This window comes from Borostomias antarcticus (assembly GCF_949987555.1).
Source record: "Borostomias antarcticus genome assembly, chromosome: 11".
NCBI lineage: Eukaryota > Metazoa > Chordata > Actinopteri > Stomiiformes > Stomiidae > Borostomias > Borostomias antarcticus.
In genome coordinates, this window is record NC_140244.1 from 6,025,962 (window position 1) to 6,045,353 (window position 19,392).

Genomic DNA, 19,392 nt, shown 5'->3' on the forward strand with positions numbered 1-19,392 from the left:
ACTAACATGGGAAATAAGGTTCTTGGGCCGCATGCCGTGACTTGACTTGCAATACCGGGCTTTGGCCACTACGTCAAATGGCTTCATGCGCCGGTGAGCAACTTTCATTGAAATGAATAGGCAGCCATTTTCAATGCCGTCTCCAGTTATATTATACCTCCATGGTTGGAACACTCTGCTGATTGGATAACACGGGGAAAACGTATCGTTCAACCCGGAAAGTGTAGCAAAACGGTGCACACTGTTTTCAGAGTGAACGGGAGTGAACCATATTATACCTCCATGGAGTGAACTCACCCTGCATTGTCCAGTGCGTTCTCCAATGGGAACTACAATCCCCAGGACGCATGTGCGAAACAGGAAGTGTTCTGTCCACGTCAGACAGGCCGGCTGGGGATATATTTTGTAAAAGTTTATTAAGTCAACTTCCCAGTTTAATGTTAACACGAATATATGTAATCATTGTAAAGCTACGGTAAGTCTGCATGCCACTTGACTTAGCTCAGGTTACCTTTACCTCATCGTTTTGCGAGCTCTGTAGGCGCAGAAGCGATAGCTAGAGCTGAGCAACAGTGACTCTGCGATTCGAAGACGGGCTAGTTTAGATTCATAGATAACGTAACACGTTTCAAATAGTGCTGCTTATTCTCTTAACATTATTGAGAAATACGTTCGTCGTTATGGTGTGTAGTTTCGTGTGTGTGTGCGCGTTTGCGCGCGCGTACCACCCTCTTGTGGATGAGTAAAGTAATCGTGAGTTCATGTCGGGTCGTTGCAGGCATGGTTGCAGAGGGACCATGACAGGTTCGTGACCTGACGAAGGGACAAGGAAACCATGGCGAAGGTGTCCGAATCCGAGCCCCGAATCTACGGCTACACGAGAATCCTGTGTGGAGCGCTGGCCCACCTCGTGTGTGTTGTGTTCACGGTGTCAATCGCGGTGCTGTCACGGCCAGGAACCAGTAAGCATCTCCACCGCTTGTGTCCACCACTAGTCTTTAGAGGATTTTACAACACGTATTCAATATAAATCCTCACAACGCTTTTCCCAATACGAAACTAAGAAAGATACTATGAATTATTTTTCAGGTTTGTTTTCCTGGCACCCTTTCCTTATGACGCTAGCTGTAAGTTGACACCTTTCTTAATACAATAGAAACGTTTAATATTGGCCTATGACCAGTACAGGTACATTGGAATTCTTGTCATTGCTTGTCCTTACAGTCACTTATCAACACTAATCAATTCCTCATTCCAGTCTTGGGTATGTAGCTAGACATGTTAAGGCTCCCAAACTGGCACTTTACTATCCATGGTCTAGCAGTAACTACAGCATCTACAAATCCCATCCAGTCATGGGTGAAGGTGTCCTTGATATAGGCAGTGCAAATAAATAGCATTCAAGTACTGTATACAGTTGTACAGAGTCAGTTGTTGTTGTCTATTGTATAGGTAAGGATTGTTCAGTTATTCTAGTGTTGTCAGGTGTTGGTTCAAGTGATCGGGACATTCATCAAATCTTCTCAATTTTAACACACACACACACACACACACACACACACACACACATGCACACTCCTCACATAATACATTTAGCCGCTACTCTCCTTTCTCCCGGCAGTTCTCTCTGCTCATGACCGAGGCCATCCTCATCTTCTCCCCGTCCGCCTCCCCGGTCCCTAAGCTTCCCCACAAGACCAAGGGGCGCGTCCACTGGCTCCTGCAGGTCCTCTGCGTCACCTGCGCCTCCCTGGGCTTGGCCGCCATCGCCTACAACAAGCACCTGAACGGAAAGGCCCACTTCACCACCTGGCACGGCCTGCTGGGGGCGCTGACAGTGGGCGTGGTCAGCGTGCAGTCCCTGGCGGCTCTGCCCCTCATCTACACCTCCCTGGCCAAGGGCTGGTCTCTGGCCCGGCTCAAGAGGTACCACGCCACGGCCGGGCTGCTCACCTACCTGCTGGGCGGCGCCAGCCTGTCCCTGGGTCTCTGCTCCTCCTGGTTCGAAGGGCTGGCGGGGGGGTACGCCTGGTACCTGGCGGCCCTCTGTCCCGTCCTCACCTCCCTGGTCGTCATGAGCCAAGTGACCGACGCCCTCATGGCCAAGAAACGCCTGCAGTCGTAGACACAGCTGTAAATGACACCCCGGTAGTCTTAGACTCGCGTACGTCCGACCCATTTCACAAAGAACGTGGTAATTACATGGACTGAAAGCGCACAGAAATAAGTGACCGAAAATGTATTAGCATTTATTTTGCCAGTACCTATTCATGTATTTGGTGTCTAACAAGTGTAATATGTCCAATTATGTCTTTAGTTTGTCCATCTGATAATTGTTAACGGAAACAGAATTTCAAATGTAACCGCCTTCAGCAACAGACAAAGATAAAGAATATACGCACACTCGCACGCACAAACGCACACTCGCACGCACACACACAGTTGAAAATTGTAGAATGAAACAAAACAGGGTTCATTTGCAGTACTTACCAGTGTTGTAGTCAAGACTTCTTAAACCCAGAACAAGTCATGACCAGACCCTCTAAACCCAGAACAAGTCATGACCAGACCCTCTAAACCCAGAACAAGTCATGACCCAGACCCTTTAAACCCAGAAAATGTCATGACCCAGACCCTGTAAACCCAGAACAAGTCATGACCCAGACCAGAGTGTATCAAGACCGAGACAAGACCAAGAATTTGAGGGGTTGAGACCAAGACCAAGGCAGTGTGAGACTGGGTCAAGACCAGGACCAGACCAGCGCGAGTCCCACACTGCATGACACACTTATGATAAAACGTGGAACATGCAAACCTATCTAACTCCTCAAATTGACCTGACAAGTTATTGGTTGCATTTTGTTGTTGTTGCAGTTTTACATAAATAACAAATAAATGAGACAGTGAACTGGCAATTGAGTGATATTCCCACAGTTGTGGTCTTGAAATAAAATCCTGAGTCCTCCTTGTCCAAGACCGAGACAAGACAGTAAAAATGTGGTGGATTCTGGGACGGGGACGTTCAGAACGTGGTGTTGAGGCCGGTCTGGAGTCCTACACTAGTAGTTGCGTCACAGCACAGCTGTAGTGTGGACGTACTTCATGTCTCTGACCCTGTGAGACTGAACAAGCCTGTAGATGGTGAATAGTGATCGTCACTGAAGATGCGCAACTCAAAAAGCACCAGTGCCTTGATGTTGCTTTTGTTGAAGTTTATGCTGTTTATCCATGCAGTATCCATGCCAAGCATTTGTTTTATCGATGCAGCTTGATTTCAAGCTTTTTTCTTAAAAAAAGACCAATCCTTTTTATATGTTTCTTGACATGTATTTAATAAAATGTTGCCCACTCGCTTCTCATTTCTATGTTCCTTTCAAGGAAGGCAGATTATACGTTGTCATCTCCACAGATGACGTCTCTACAGGATTTGATCAGAAGACAAAGACCACGAAGTATTTAGCGGGTAAAAAAAACATGTGATTTCTTACTGCAAGAGATTTTATTCTGTTAAAATAACAGTAATAACACAGTCATGGTTTGTCCGCTAAGCTGGATACACAGGGTGGCCGACGGCCCGTCACTTCTGGATCTCCCATCCTCGGGTCAAAGGTCACAACAGAAGACAAAACCAAAGAGCATAATAATGTACAAAAATAAAAACATGGATGGATTCATTTTCCATCTTAAATAAATAATTTTGGTAAATGCATACATTGAAAGAAGGAATGAACTATAGGAGAGCTAACAATATTGAGAAGTTATAAAAGAACATTACTTTAAAAAAAACAAAAAAAAAACACTTTCTGACACTTTGGAAATTATAAACAGGTGAAATGACTGCCAGACAGTGGGGGACTTTGTCTTTAAAATGCGTCATGATAAGATTCAGATGAACGTCAGCGGTAGACTGACTGAAGATTGAGATGATCGGCTGAATCATTCATGGATATAAGACATGAGACAACAGCAGGTAGGCACTGCTTCACCAGGTAGGCAGAATTACCCAAGTGTCAACCATCTGATTTGGGCCTAAGAAAACATAGTTTATCGGTCAAACTGGATGAAACGAACCAAGCCTGCCCCATGTCTTGTAATCATGAACGATTCAGCTGAATCAAGGAAACGGGGTTGACATATGGGGTTGGAGAGAAGAAGAAAGTCGGCGATGATGGGTTGACTGAAGGTGTTTGTAACATAACAGTAAAATGATCTTGGACAATGAAGTCTTGAGTTTAGGAGAAACTGAAATTCCACAGGAAATCGCACCACAGGAAGTGATGCAGCACACCTGATATTCCCGCCTCCAGTATCAACAGTTTTTGCGTCCATTTTCGCACAGAATTCTAAAACGGCGAAACGGGAACCACTCCCACAAACTACATAATCTTCCGATGACATCACAGACATGAAACGCGGGTTACGGACCACAGGGAACAGCAAACGGACACGGATCCCAAAGCACTGTGGAGCTACACTGACACTACTGAGATGCTGCTCTACACTGCAGTGCTTCCAGGGGGGCTCGTCAAGGGACCCCCCTGTGCTTCTCATTTGGGTAAGGCCATTGCACATAACCTGTGAGCACAGTCCTGGGTGGGTTCAACAGAATACTCCTCCTCTTCACAACTGTGACTGTCGGCGGTGGTGGTTTTGTGTGGCTACACACTCCCATGATGCACCAGGTACGGTGTCACTGTATATAAATGCCACAACTCCAAAAACGAGCATCCTGTTTGAGCACAAAAACCACCGATCCATTTCTCTCTCACTATAATGTAACAGTAAGAGTAGTGTTGCTTGTCGAGTGCTGTTTGTGCCTGGGGTTCAACACAGACTTGTCTCAATGCTCAGTAGTTCTGCTAACAAAATAGGGGGATCGGCCAACGGATCAAAATGCTAAGACTCGAGATCCCTTTGTGTGTCATTTTAAGGCTAAAAAAACGAAAGGGCACAACACATTGTCCGAACCCATGTCCTAGCCCCTAGTGTTATCAAAAGGCTAACATGAAAGTACATTCATTTTGAGTTTTAAGGTCTCTGAAAACAAAAAGTATGACTTGTTCCCCCCAGTGCCCAGCAGAGGGCGTGGTTTCTCCTCATCGACTTGATCATTATAGCGCTTCATTTCCAAAACCCCAACCCAACTCTGCCCATCAACAATGAAAGATTATAGCCACCAGCATTAACCCCAAAAAGAAGTATAGTACAATATCAGTTATAGTATTTTAATCAACATTTAGGGGGGAGGGGTGCTACGATGTCTATCAAATAGCTAACGACTCTAGAAGAACCTCTTTGAAAGCAAGCGCTCTGTGTGGTTGATAATGTTCGGTTCAGCTCGAGGGCTTACGACAGTCCAACAGCGTCCTCAATGACGACAAAGCAGGTCATGGCCATGGTTTGAGCCAGCTCCCTGACGAGATTCAGCTGGTCCCTTAAAAACTCAAGTCTAGTATGATCGTTCCTGCTTCTTCTTCTTCTTCCTCAGGCTCATCTTCCCACTTTCAGCCTTTTTCACTCCGGATATTCAGCATAAGGATTTGATACTTTGTCTCAACAAGCACATCGCCCCGTCTCTCGTTCCGCCGCGGCATGGGAGAGTCCGTGTGTGTGTGTGTGTGTATAGGGGGGGGGTCGAACAAAGCCAGGCGATTGTCTCACAGAGAGTCAGTCTTACCGGCGGTGATTTTTTTTTTTCCCTTTTACTGACCCATCACCTCGATGACGTCGTCGTCCGAGCTGCTGCCGCCGTTCTCTGCGCCCAGGTGGTGGGGGTGGTAGGAGTCCGGCTGGCTCAGCGCTGCCCCCAGCAGGCTAGAGGGGGAGCTGGGGTAGTGGGAGAGGTAGGAGGAGGCGCCGGCGGAGCTGGGGGCGGCGGCCGTCGAGGGGAGGCCCCCGCCCCCAGAGAGCTGCATGGAACCGGGGTACATCCTGGGCTCGGCCAGCAGGGACTGACTGTAGCTGAGGGGGAAGCCGGAGGAGAGGAGGCCGGCCATGCTGGGGTTGAGGAGGTAGGGAGGGAGAGAGGAGGAGGAGGAGGAGGCGGGAGCCAGGGAGGACATGGTGGTGGTGGTGGAGGCGGAGGAGGGGAGGTGTCCGTTGCCTGTGGCCTGCCCCAGGAGGTCGGTGGCCGCGGTGGGGAACATCGCCTGCAGGTCCCCTAGAGTCTGCGCCGGGTTCTGGAGGTAGGCGGACCCTCCGCCGCCGGCCCCGCCCCCAGCCCCGGCCCCGCCCCCGCCGGAGCCCATGAGGAGCGGGTGGCTCATGTGGCCCAGGGCTCCCAGCAGAGAGGCGGGGTTGAGGCCCCCGACCGTGGGAAAGTTGAGCCCGCCGCCGCCGCCGCCGCCCAGGGGCATGCCGGAGTACCGGGTCGCCGCGGAGGCCCGCTTCCCGCCCACCTGCTTGTGTCCGCCGCCCGCGGGCGCCATCTTGCGCTTGCCGCCGCGCCCGGTGCCCAGGGTGGGGAGGAGGATGTCTTCGCCCCCCCGCCCCGCCCTGCTGCTGAGGTCGAGCATCTGGTTGCGCCGCGGGTTGCCGTCTCCCGCAGCGGCGTCCGGCGGCGAGGGGAGGTGGTTCCCCATGGCGGCGGCGTTGTTGTTGTCGTCGGAGGAGGGGGGGATGGGGGGGACGGGGTAGCAGCCCAGCTCGCGGAGGATCTCTGGGCTGTCGGGGGTGGAGGGGCGGGTCTCGTCGTCCGGGCTCTGGCGCCGGTGGCGCTCGGCGGGGGAGGAGCAGCCGTTGCTGACCGAGTGGAGCAAGGCGCCCTGGGAGTCTGCGGAGGAAGAGAGGGAGAGGCTTTCTAATGCCAACCGCCAATCACAAAGGGAAGCGCCAGCGGCTAACCTGTCCTGTGCGACATCCATATCTCACTTCAGTTCTCCTTCACTAACCCCGACCCCCCTACTACCACCACCCCTGCCTGAGCAGTGCATCTGCTAACCCCATCGTGCTGTCTGATCTGGTTGTGATCAGGGTGTGATCTGGGTGTGATCTGGTTGTGATCTGGTTATGATCTGGGTGTGATCAGGGTGTGATCTGGTTATGATCTGGGTGTGATCAGGGTGTGATCTGGGTGTCATCTGGGTGTGATCTGGATGTGATCTGGGTGTAATCTGGATGTGATCACGGTGTGATCTGGGTGTGTCCACTGGGCAAGTCACCTCTAGAAGTGGTAGATCCATCTGCAGGCCGGCTGATCTTCCCTGAGCGGATGGCAAAGATCCTGCCGTCGCTGGTCCTGATGTAGGTGCCTGCAGCAGAGTGAGGTAGAGCAGGTATATGGTAAAGAACCAAAACTCTAGTAGAGGCAGGTAGAGCGGCTATATGGTAAAGAACAGAAGCTCTAGTAGAGGGAAGTAGAGCAGCTGCAGTATATTCTAAAGAATGGAAGCTCTGGAAGAGAGGAGGTGGAGCAGCTCTGTGTGTGTCTGGACCCAGGAGAACACTACCACTCAACCCAGGAGATGTTATCCTCACCTTTGGAGCCCTTGATCACGTGGATGCTCTCTCCCGCGCCGATGCGGGCCTGGACGTCCGTGCTGCTGTTGGCCCCCGGGATCACTATATCTGAGGCCCCAACACAGAGAGATATCAGACCTGGGATCACTATATCTGAGGCCCCAACACAGAGAGATATCAGACCTGGGATCACTATATCTGAGGCCCCAACACAGAGAGATATCAGACCTGGGATCACTATATCTGAGGCCCCGACACAGAGAGATATCAGACCTGGGATCACTATATCTGAGGCCCCAACACAGAGAGATATCAGACCTGGGATCACTATATCTGAGGCCCCAACACAGAGATATCAGACCTGGGATCACTATATCTGAGGCCCCAACACAGAGAGATATCAGACCTGGGATCACTATATCTGAGGCCCCAACACAGAGAGATATCAGACCTGGGATCACTATATCTGAGGCCCCGACACAGAGAGATATCAGACCTGGGATCACTATATCTGAGGCCCCGACACAGAGAGATATCAGACCTGGGATCACTATATCTGAGGCCCCAACACAGAGAGATATCAGACCTGTGCCAGCCTCCATGTTGTCTACGCCAGCCTAATGCTACACATGCCACTGCTCATTGCTTTCAGTGTGTGTGTGTGTGTGTGTCTGTCTGTCAGTGTGTGTGTACATGTGTCTGTAAGTGTGTGTGTGTGTTTGTGTGTCTGTCAGTGTGTGTGTATGTGTGTGCATCAGTCAGTGTGTGTGTGTGTGTGTATATGTGTGTGGGTGTGTGTGTCTGTCAGTGTGTGTGTATGTGTGTGTGGGTGTGTGCGTGGGTGTGTGTGTGAGCGTGCATGCGTGCTTGTACCCGTGGTGGTGACGATCCTCTGGACGTAGACGCCGGCCTTCTGCAGGTAGTTGACGGGGAAGGTGGAGCTGGACCCGGCCATGGGCACCTGGCGCGGCATCATGGGGATGGGGGTGGACTGGACCGGGCGCACGCTGGCCACCGGCTTGTCATCGCCCCGCGCGCTGGGACGCCTGGGGCACACAGGGACACGCAGTCAGGACCAGGAAAACACTCTCTGATTACAAGAGCTGTTATAGATATTAGATTTAGAGGCACCAAATTATGGAGTGATTTGTCCCACCTGGCAAAAAACTGTTCTTTTTCTTATTTTTACATTTAAGAGATAATTTAACTGCTGCCTTGTAACTGCTTTTCACTACTTATTAGTATAATCCATGTATTCATGTCAATGTATAAATCAATATATCACTTACAGATATACACTTACATACATGTACAGTACACACATGCACAATAGACCATAAATGCCGTATATTTTAGGTACAAATCACTCACATTTTAGAAATTATATATTTTGTCATTATCAATCTGCCATCACTTTTACGTAGCTGTTTTATTTTCTGTTGTTATTTTTGTGTTCTTTGCAACACTGAATGATTTTTAACATTATTTAGGTGGAGCCTTCAAATAAGCCCGTTGGGTTTCCTGCCTCTTCCTGCACTGTTCTAGCATTTGTCATTATTGTGTATTTTAAATTGTGCAAAATAAAACTGAACTAAAATATATATAATCAGGACAAGAAACCCTCTGATACAGGAGTAATATATATATATATAGTCAGGACCAGAAACCCTCTGATACAGGAGTAATATATATATATATATAGTCAGGACCAGAAACCCTCTGATACAGGAGTAATATATATATATATAGTCAGGACCAGAAACCCTCTGATACAGGAGTAATATATATATATATAGTCAGGACCAGAAACCCTCTGATACAGGAGTAATATATATATATATAGTCAGGACCAGAAACCCTCTGATACAGGAGTAATATATATATATATAGTCAGAACCAGAAACCCTCTGAGAATTGTGAGTGTGAATATGCCTGCCTATTGGTTCATTTTAAAACAGCATAATTTTTTAAAAAGTATGATGGGCTTATACAATATTATTTAAACATATTTTTGATACATTTAACTAGGGATGCACGATATATCTGAAATCATATCGGTATCGGCCAATGTTGGTCATTTTTTAATATATCGGTATCGGTCCGATGTGCAAAACAGGGCCGATGTGTGAACAACCAATAACTATTTGTCTAGCTGCTGTCGTGTGTGTTGTTTTTGAGAGGAAACAATGTGGTAAATCTATGATTTATCATCTTTTCCAAATGTTTTCTGAAATAGAGACAGTGTTTACATGTGTTTTTCAGTATGTATAACATCTGATTATCATAGAAACTTGTTTTTATACAGATCATATCGACATCGGTAAATATCGGTTATCGGCCATGAGAGCAATGTTAATATCTGATATCAGTATCGGCCAAAATGGTCATATCCGTGCATCATACAAAATAAAAAAATTAAAAAAAAGAAACTTTGCCAAGGACCCCCTGTAATTATGCCAGGGACCACAGGGGGTCCACGGCCCCCGGGTTGAGAAACTCTGCTGTCATGTAATGTAAACTCTGCTGTCATGTAATGTAAACTCTGCTGTCATGTAATGTTCACTCTGCTGTCATGGCCGAACTGCCGTAGAGCGACCGGGGAGCCCAGACTGACCAGTTGCGCTGGCTGAAGGCGGGGATGTTGGTGAGGGTCTGGTCGCTGGTGGGGTAGTAGTGGATGTAGGAGGGGCGTGAGTAGGGCACGGAGGCGCGCTTCTCGTCCTCGTAGCTCTTCTTGGCGGCCCTCTTCTCCGCCTTGGTCAGCTTCATCTCCTTCCTGTCCACCAGCAGGGACTCGTGGTGGAACGGCGGCTAGAACACAACAGAGTAATGTTCACAACGCTGTGTGTGTGGTGTGTGTGTGTGTGTGTGCGTACCTTGGTGAAGAAGTGTGTGTGTGTGTGTGTTTGAGGTGTGTGTGATCTTGGTGATGAGGTGTGGGTAGAGCTGGTGTGTGTGTGTGTGTATCTTGGTGATGAGGTGAGGGTAGAGCTGGTGTGTGTGTGTGTGTGTGTGTGTGTGTGTGTGTGTGTGTGTGTGTGTGTGAGAGTGTGTGTGTGTACCTTGGTGATGAGGTGAGGGTAGAGCTGGTGTGTGTGTGTGTACCTTGGTGATGAGGTGAGGGTAGAGCTGGTGTGTGTGAGGTGTGTGTGTGTGTGTGTGTGTGTGTGTGTGTGTGTGTGTGTGTGTGTGTGTGAGAGTGTGTGTGTGTACCTTGGTGATGAGGTGAGGGTAGAGCTGGTGTGTGTGAGGTGTGTGTGTGTGTGTGTACCTTGGTGATGAGGTGAGGGTATAGCTGGTGTGTGTGTGTGTGTGTGTGTACCTTGGTGATGAGGTGAGGGTATAGCTGGTGTGTGTGTGTGTACCTTGGTGATGAGGTGAGGGTATAGCTGGTGTGTGTGTGTGTGTGTGTGTGTGTGTGTGTACCTTGGTGACGAGGTGAGGGTAGAGCTGACAGGCCTGACTGAGGACCTCCTCCATCTCCTGGGGGGGTTCCACGGGAGGGGGCGTGGCCTGTTCTGGCTCCTCCTCCACGAAGTGTAGCAGAGACTCCACCTCCTTACGCGTGAAGTTCAGCACCGGGTTCAGGTCGTCCACCACGCGGTCTGAACACACACACAGACACAGGCACACACACACACAGACACACACACACACACACACACACACACACACACACACACACACACACACACACACACACACACACACACACACACACACACACACACAGAGAATAATCACAATAATCCTGTAAGGGATGGGTCGTGTTGGAGCGGCCAGATACAAAAATAAAATCATTCATTCATTCACACACACACACACAAATGAGCGCGCACACACACACGCGCGCGCGCTTACCGGACATGCCCTGCTTGGAGACCTGGCGGTCGTAGATCTTCCTCTCCAGGGTGAAGTCGCAGACCAGGCGGTAGATGTGGCAGGGCTTCCTCTGGCCGTAGCGGTAGACGCGGCACACCGCCTGGGCGTCGTGGCACGGGTTCCACGAGGCGTCGAACACCACCACGCGGTTCGCCCCGATCAGGTTCACCCCCAAACACCCCGCCCTGGGGGACGCGCACACACACACACACGCACGCACAGAGGAAACTCACTGAGGACCTGTAGGTTTCTATGGATCGGAGAGTGTGTACGCGGTGTGTGTCGGTATGGAAGTGAAGGGCTGGTGTGTGTGTGTGTGTGTGTGTGTGGGACCGGTCTATTACCTGGTGGACAGGAGGAAAACCCAGGCGTTATGGTTCTCCGGGTCGTTGAACTGGTTGATCAGTCTCTCTCTCTCTGACGCAGACGTGCTCCCGTCCAGCCCTGCGGATCAATAACACACACGCACGCACACACACGCACACACACACACACACAGACTCACATGTCTGCTCTAGACACACCTAGAAAGCAGCCCAAACAGCTGTACACAATAAGTAAAGTAAGTAAAGTAAAAAGTAAAAAAGTAGGGTACAAAATACTAAATGTGGACCTATCCGATCCAGTATCAGGATCGGGCTCTGATCCAGACGTGGCTCACAGATCACGTATCGGCCTGACGTCGCCGATCCACTTACTGATCCAGATGAAGTGAAAAAGCTACGGTATTCATTCATTCAATCAATCATAGCCTTTGCATGCGTTGCTTGAGCTGGTTACACTAGACGGTGGCGGAGGATTTCTTTCAATGCAATTACAATTCAATTACAATTACAATTCAATGCAGTACAGTAGCAATACAGTAAGAATATGGTATGTGCAAAGTGTATAAAGTGTATGTTAATGATAATAATTAATGAAGTTAATGATAAATAATTATTCAAGAAAAATAAAAGGGTGGTATCGGTATTGGCAGATATCCAAATTCTGGTATCGGAATCGGATCGAAACTGAAGAAAAGTGGATGGGTGCATCTCTAATGTCTAGATGAATGGAATGGGAAAGAACAGATGGAATTCTACAGTTGCAAGTATACATATTGATCTAGAGAAAGTATGGGTATGTGTATAGTATGTATAAAATATATTATAGATATGATATATTATAGATATAGATCAGATGTGCTACAATTGCAGTGTTTGCAAGCTTTTTCAATCATATTATTAGTTTGGTTTTAGCACTCTAACTTGAAGAGCTATTTTGTTTAAGCGCAACCTCTTTTTGTAATCATATTATAGATATGTATATACATTATTTACAGAATGTAGATGTATATTCCAAGGAGTATAACTATAAGGTGCTGTTGTTGAGCTTGGCTCCTGAGTTGGGTCCAGAGGTCAGAGGTGAGTAGTGAGGTTAGAGAGCTGAAGGCAATGAGCTGTATTTATGGACAGCATATCAACAAAGATATTCACAGTTAAGACCCGTTTAATGGCTCAAAGACAGGAAAGGTGGGCAAAGTGCACGTTGTAAAAGGTGACCCACCGAGTTATACAAGCAATTCAGACCGCCGTAGAACAGGTTTGAGAAAAACACGATCTGGGTCAACACAGCAGTAGTGGCTGCCTCCAACGAGATATGGTCACACTCGGTAAAACGCTCTGAGACAGCTGCGCGCACAGACACACACACACACGCACACACAGGAGGCGGAGGAGGGTCCGGTGGAGGACTCACGGTAGTAGTTGAGGTTGCGAGCCCAGGTCTGGCCCTGGCTGTCAGAGGTGGGAAGGACCCTCCTGCACAGGAACACCTCGATGATCGACAGGGTGGACAGGCTCTGGCTGAGGGGCCCCACGCAGAACACATGTTACACACACACACACACACACACACACACACACACACACACACACACACACACACACACACACACACAAAGAAAACATGTTCCACACACATGAACAAGACAGAAAACATGTTACTTACACACACACACAAAGAAAACATGTTTCACACATACATGAATGAGACCCCCCCTGCCCCCCCCACCCCCCTTGGTGCTGGAAGAGATCTGACCGACCTGAAGACCAGGATCTTGTCCCCCTTGCTGACACTCTGGTCGATGAGGTGGAAGAGCAGCAGCATCTTGGCTGAGTTCTCCAGGACGTCTGTCTGGTAGTTACTCATGATGTCCTTGGCCTGGGAAGAGACAACCCACGACCACAGAGGAGCTTCCGTCAGAGACATTGTTACGTGCTACAATCAAGGTTTTGAGGATGACAATAAGCACAGTCTGGCTCAACAGTTGTAGGGTTTTTGAGATGAGGCTCTCCTTGGTGCCACTCAATAAAGAGTGGAGAAAGATCTGGCTGTGCAAGACTACAAATCGCATTAAAAAACATTACAAACATGTGAATACTAACACACAGACAGTGATTATACATGACCCTATGGCTAACCAAGCTAGTGTTTCGCTGCTACATACTGTACCCATTCACAGGTGATTAGACATCTTCGCTAACCGGGCTAGCGTATCGCAGCTACGTACCCATTCACAGGTGATTAGACATCTTTGCTAACTGGGCTAGTGTATCGCAGCTACATACCCATTCACAGGTGATTAGACATCTTCGCTAACTGGGCTAGTGTATCGCAGCTACATCAATCAATCAATCAAAGCTTTATTTGTATAGCGCATTTCATACCCAGAGGCAACACAATGCGCTTTACAGAGAACAAGGGAGGTGGGCAGACATCCCACCCCTACATATTCCAGAGGGAAGCAAAAAAACAGTAATCACCCAGGGGCCAGATAAGTGAGCTGTAAAAATTCTTCCCTGACCCCTCTCAACGAGGCGATCGAGCAAGCTCCTGGAGTATGTTTGTCTACCGGCTAAGAACATACCCATTCACAGGTGATTAGACATCTTTGCTAACGGGGCTAGCGTATCGCAGCTACGTACCCATTCGTAGGTGATGACCTGATTGGCTCTCTCCTGCATGGGGTTGAGGTTGGGCAGCGCGATGGGGTTGACCCGGGCGTTGGCGGCGGCGTCCGCTGCCTTGCCCTTGACGGCGGCGCAGCGGGGGTTGGCGGCGGAGGCGAGGTCGTCTAGGTCCAGGTCCTGCTCGTTCGCCAGGTTCTCCTTCTGGAGCGTCTCATACAGCACATCCGGGTGGTTCCAGATCTGGGCGGGGGGGAGGGGGCGGAGCACGATAAAGACCCACTCCAAAACAACCTCCTGTTCACTAGTCCTCTACACACGTCCTGTTCACTAGTCCTCTACACATGACATGTTCACTAGTCACCTGTATGTCCTGTTCACTAGTCACCTGTATGTCCAGTTCAATAGTCACCTGTATGTCCTGTTCACTAGTCACCTGTTCACTAGTCACCTGCATGTCCTGTTTACTAGTCCTCTACACATGTCCTGTTTACTAGTCCTCTACACATGTCCTGTTTACTAGTCCTCTACACATGTCCTGTTTACTAGTCCTCTACACATGTCCTGTTTACTAATCCTCTACACATGTCCTGTTTACTAGTCCTCTACACATGTCCTGTTTACTAGTCCTCCACACACATCCTAGCGGGGTAAACCACCTGTACCATGTAAACCTAATCATCTAAAGGTGGAAACCTGTACCACGTAAACCTAGTAGTCTAGAGGTGTAAACTTGTACCATGTAAATCTAGTGTCCAGAGGTGTAAACCTGTAGCATGTAAACCTAGCGTCTAGAGGTGTAAACCTGTACCATGTAAACCTAGCATCTAGAGGTGTAAACCTGTAGCATGTAAACCTAGCATCTAGAGGTGTAAACCTGTACCATGTAAACCTAGTAGTCTAGAGCTGTAAACCTGTACCATGTAAACCTAGCGTCTAGAGGTGTAAACCTGTAGCATGTAAACCTAGCGTCTAGAGGTATAAACCTGTAGCATGTAAACCTAGCGTCTAGAGGTGTAAACCTGTACCATGTAAACCTAGCGTCTAGAGGTGTAAACCTGTACCATGTAAACCTAGCGTCTAGAGGTGTAAACCTGTACCATGTAAACCTAGCGTCTAGAGGTGTAAACCTGTAGCATGTAAACCTAGCGTCTAGAGGTATAAACCTGTAGCATGTAAACCTAGCGTCTAGAGGTGTAAACCTGTACCATGTAAACCTAGCGTCTAGAGGTGTAAACCTGTACCATGTAAACCTAGCGTCTAGAGGTGTAAACCTGTACCATGTAAACCTAGTGTCTGGAGGGCGACCTCCTGCCCACCTTGCAGCACACGCAGAAGGCCTTGAGGGGGTTGAGGCCCAGCCAGCCGGAGTTGCCCGCCTCCCTGAAGCGGTTCATGAACTCGGCGTAGAGCGCCCTCTGCACGGGGGACAGCCGCACCAGGATCACATGCTCCTCCTTGGAGGGCAGCTGGTCCCTCAGCACGTCATGGCCACGCCTGGGACGGACACAGGAAACACAACCAGGTGAGACAGAATGACCCCCCGCCCCTTCCAGGTGAGAGTGACCCCCCCCCAAACTCCAGGTGAGACAGTGACCAGAGCAATGAACCAACACAGATTCTGTATAGATCTTTCAGATTCACTCACACCCCAACCCTCCTCTCTCTCTCTCCATCCCTCCCCTTATCCCTCCTCTCTCTACCTCTCCCTCATCCCTCCTCTCTCTCTCCATCCCTCCCCTTATCCATCCTCTCTACCTCTCCCCCTCATCCCTCCTCTCTCTACCTCATCCCTACTCTCTCCATCCCTCCCCTCATCCCTCCTCTCTCTCCATCCCTCCCCTTATCCCTCCTCTCTACCTCATCCCTCTTCTCTCTCCATCCCTCCCCTTATCCCTCCTCTCCCCCTCATCCCTCCTCTCTCTACCTCATCCCTCCTCTCCATCCCTCCCCTCATCCCTCCTCTCTCTCCATCCCTCCCCTTATCCCTCCTCTCTACCTCATCCCTCTTCTCTCCATCCCTCCCCTCATCCCTCCTCTCTCTCCCTCCCTCCCATCTCTCCTCGCTTTGTAAATATTTTATTTTTTATAATCAGTTTTGATTTTACTTTTAACTTACTTTCACCATAAAAATATGTATTTTTTTATTTTTTATTTCTATCTACTATTTTAACTATGTTTTTATTTATTCTGTAAAGCACCTTGTGCTACAGTACATTTGCTAGTATGAACAGCGCTGAATGAATAAAGTTGTCTCTGGCTTCTCCTGACCTCTGGACGAACCCCTCCAGCAGGCTGTGCAGGACGTGGCTGCGGTAGCGCATCAGCCGGACGTCCTGCGGCGTGCTGTCCACACACTGGCCGTTCAGGATGGGCCGCTCGAACATGTTGCTGAACTCCTGCCGCGTGCCCAGGAAGTCCGGCCGCACGAAGTCCACCATGCACCAGTACTCCATCAGGTTGTTCTGGAGCGGGTAGCCGGTCAGCACCACGCGCCGCCGCGACCGGATGCTCTTCAGCGCCTGGGAGGTGCTGGCGTGGCAGTTCTTAATGCGGTGGCCCTCGTCGCAGATCACCACGTCCGGGCCGGGCCTGGCGATGGCCTTCTCTATGCCTGGGGGGAAGGGGGGGGTTGACGAGATATAGCGCTTTGCTTTGCCTCTGTGTATGAAATGTGCTGCGTCGATAAAGTTTGATTTGATTGCGTTGCCTCTGTGTATGAAATGTGTGATATAAATGAAGTGTGATTTGATTTGATATAATTTGCAGTGAAAGTGGATTATCTGAGAGTGAGAGCAAGCAAACAGTGGCTTAACTCCCTATTTTGACAGCACTCAATGTGTCTAAAACGACTCCAAATTCAGTTAGGGAAAAAAATTCTGTTAACATGCTTCGTATCCACATTGCTTATATTAAAAGCTGATATAGATAATAATTTAATATAGACAAATCTTAAAAAAAAAAAAGAAAAAAAAAAAATTGAAAGTCTAGTGAGCCAATAATATTAGGACTTCTGATCACTCCTGACATATCGTGTGGTATCATAATACTATTGGCTCACAAGCCTTGCTAGAGGTGGGAACCCAACCTCAGACATACACAGTACTCATTTCGGACCGATCCAAGTTTTAAAAAATGATACATTTATAATCAATCATTTTTGGGGGATACAAAAAAAACTTTTATTCTGTACCTTTCTAAAAGCTCTGTGGATGTTTTTTTTGTTTTTTTTAAAGACAAAAAATAAAAAGTATGTTTGTTTGCATAACATAACACAACATAACATAACCTTTAGCAGAAATGTAGGACACATGCATGGAGGCAAACCAGCCCTGTGTGGCCCTATCCATGACCTATGACCCCTCCCCCTGCACCTTTCATGAGCTCCTGCTGCCTGTCCTCCTCGTCCAGGTCGATGATGATTGGCCCGGCGGGCTTCTTGGACTTCCTCTTCCTGCCAGCGACGAAGCTCTTCTTCAGGGAGAGCAGGCGGTACATCTCATACCCCATCAGCAGCACGCCTCCTCCCTGAGACCAGTCCTCCACCACCTTGGCACGAGACACCGTCGTTCTGGAGGAAGCGCGCACACACACACACACACACACACACCGCGCGTACACACACACACACACACACACACACACACACACAAACACGCGCATGCACAGGTCAGTTGGGTGTTCACTGGTGTCCATTGAGGATATTTTAGGACACGCATCTCTCTCTCTCTCACACTCACTCACGCACGCACGCACGCACACACACACACCACCGCTACGTTACACACTTGTGCTCGTCGTTGAGGATGTGGACCCTGAAGGAGCGGGCGGTGAAGGAGGCGGGGTCGCTGTCGGGGGGGAGGGACTCCTGGGCCGGGAGCCACAGGTTGAACTCCGCCAGCCAGTTCTGCAGCGTGTTCACCTGGAGAGAGAGAGATAGAGAACAACCACATGACACACACCCCTCACACACACACACCCCTCACACACACACACACACCCTCACACACACACAAACAGACACAGACACACACGCACCCCTCTCTCTCTCACACACACACCCCTCTCTCTCTCACACACACCTCTCTCACACACCCCTCTCTCTCTCTCTCTCTCTCTCACACACACACACACACACACACACACACACACACACACACACGCACACACCCACCCACACCCCCCTCTCTCTCACACACACACACACACACACCTCTCTCTCTCCCACACACACACACACCTCTCTCTTGCACGCACACACGCACGCACACACGCACACACACACGCAGCCCCGCACTCACAGGGACGATGGCCAGCACGGTGTGGGCCCCGGTGTGTCTGAGCAGGATGTCTATGAAGGAGATGACCTGCAGGGTCTTGCCCAGCCCCATGCTGTGCGCCAGGATGCACCCGAACCCGCTGCTGCTCTTGTAGCGCTCCAGACTCTCCACCAGGTTGTCGTACAGGAAGCGGACGCCTCCCACCTGAGGGGAGGAGGGAGGGGGGGCAGAAAGGTCAGAGGGCGTGTGGTCAGACTGGGTTTTGGGGATAAGCCCCCTGTCGTTCGTTTATTACTGCCCAATGTGTGTGTGTGTGTGTGTGTGTGTGAGAGGGAGGGTATAGTGTATGTTGGCATCCTAAGTGCATATGAGTGTGTATGTATGCTGCTTATACTGCATGTTAGGGATGGCCCAAATGTCATTTATTAGGGTTGGAACATTCATTGGTGTTCGCCAACGAAGCTCTGAACATTGGTCCTCAGAGAAAATAAGAAAAAAATGAACGTTTGGGGGCTAACCCTACTGTATGTGTGTGTGTACCTGGTGTGGTTTGACGGCCCGGGCAAACTGTGGGGCCAGTGTGTGTGTGTGTGTATGTATGTGTATGTGTGTGTGTGTGTGTGTGTGCTCGTCTCTCTCTACCAGGTGTGGTTTGACGGCCCTGGCCAGCTGTGGAGCCAGTGTGTGTGTGTGTGCGCGTGTGTGTGTGTGTGTACCTGGTGTGGTTTGACGGCCCTGGCCAGCTGTGGGGCCAGTGTGTGTGTGTGTGTGTGTGTGTGTGTGTGTGTGTGTGTACCTGGTGTGGTTTGACGGCCCTGGCAAGC

At 49.4% G+C, this 19,392-nt stretch overlaps 2 protein-coding genes across 2 annotated transcripts in view; one reads left to right on the forward strand and one right to left on the reverse strand.

Annotated features, from left to right (window-relative positions):
• Positions 1-387: 387 nt before the first annotated feature.
• cyb561d2 (cytochrome b561 family, member D2) lies at positions 388-3,341 on the forward strand. Its single transcript, XM_084445585.1, has 4 exons — positions 388-475; positions 779-962; positions 1,090-1,127; positions 1,622-3,341. Exons 2-4 carry the CDS (start codon positions 836-838, stop codon positions 2,123-2,125), a joined length of 669 nt encoding a protein of 222 aa, XP_084301711.1. The 5' UTR covers positions 388-475; positions 779-835; the 3' UTR covers positions 2,126-3,341.
• Positions 3,342-3,493: 152 nt separating this feature from the next.
• The window catches only part of rad54l2 (RAD54 like 2), a 25,192-nt gene continuing 9,293 nt past the window's right edge, over positions 3,494-19,392 (reverse strand). Inside the window, exons 7-22 of the mRNA XM_084445582.1 lie at positions 18,590-18,772; positions 18,077-18,210; positions 17,663-17,859; positions 16,560-16,902; positions 15,608-15,785; positions 14,307-14,531; positions 13,424-13,542; positions 13,078-13,184; positions 11,685-11,784; positions 11,320-11,525; positions 10,885-11,063; positions 10,073-10,269; positions 8,332-8,504; positions 7,477-7,566; positions 7,161-7,250; positions 3,494-6,772 (exon numbers count right to left, since the gene is read on the reverse strand). Coding sequence (XP_084301708.1) covers positions 5,703-6,772; positions 7,161-7,250; positions 7,477-7,566; positions 8,332-8,504; positions 10,073-10,269; positions 10,885-11,063; positions 11,320-11,525; positions 11,685-11,784; positions 13,078-13,184; positions 13,424-13,542; positions 14,307-14,531; positions 15,608-15,785; positions 16,560-16,902; positions 17,663-17,859; positions 18,077-18,210; positions 18,590-18,772 — 3,591 coding nt within the window. The 3' untranslated portion in view covers positions 3,494-5,702. The remainder of the gene's footprint in view (positions 6,773-7,160; positions 7,251-7,476; positions 7,567-8,331; positions 8,505-10,072; positions 10,270-10,884; positions 11,064-11,319; positions 11,526-11,684; positions 11,785-13,077; positions 13,185-13,423; positions 13,543-14,306; positions 14,532-15,607; positions 15,786-16,559; positions 16,903-17,662; positions 17,860-18,076; positions 18,211-18,589; positions 18,773-19,392) is intronic.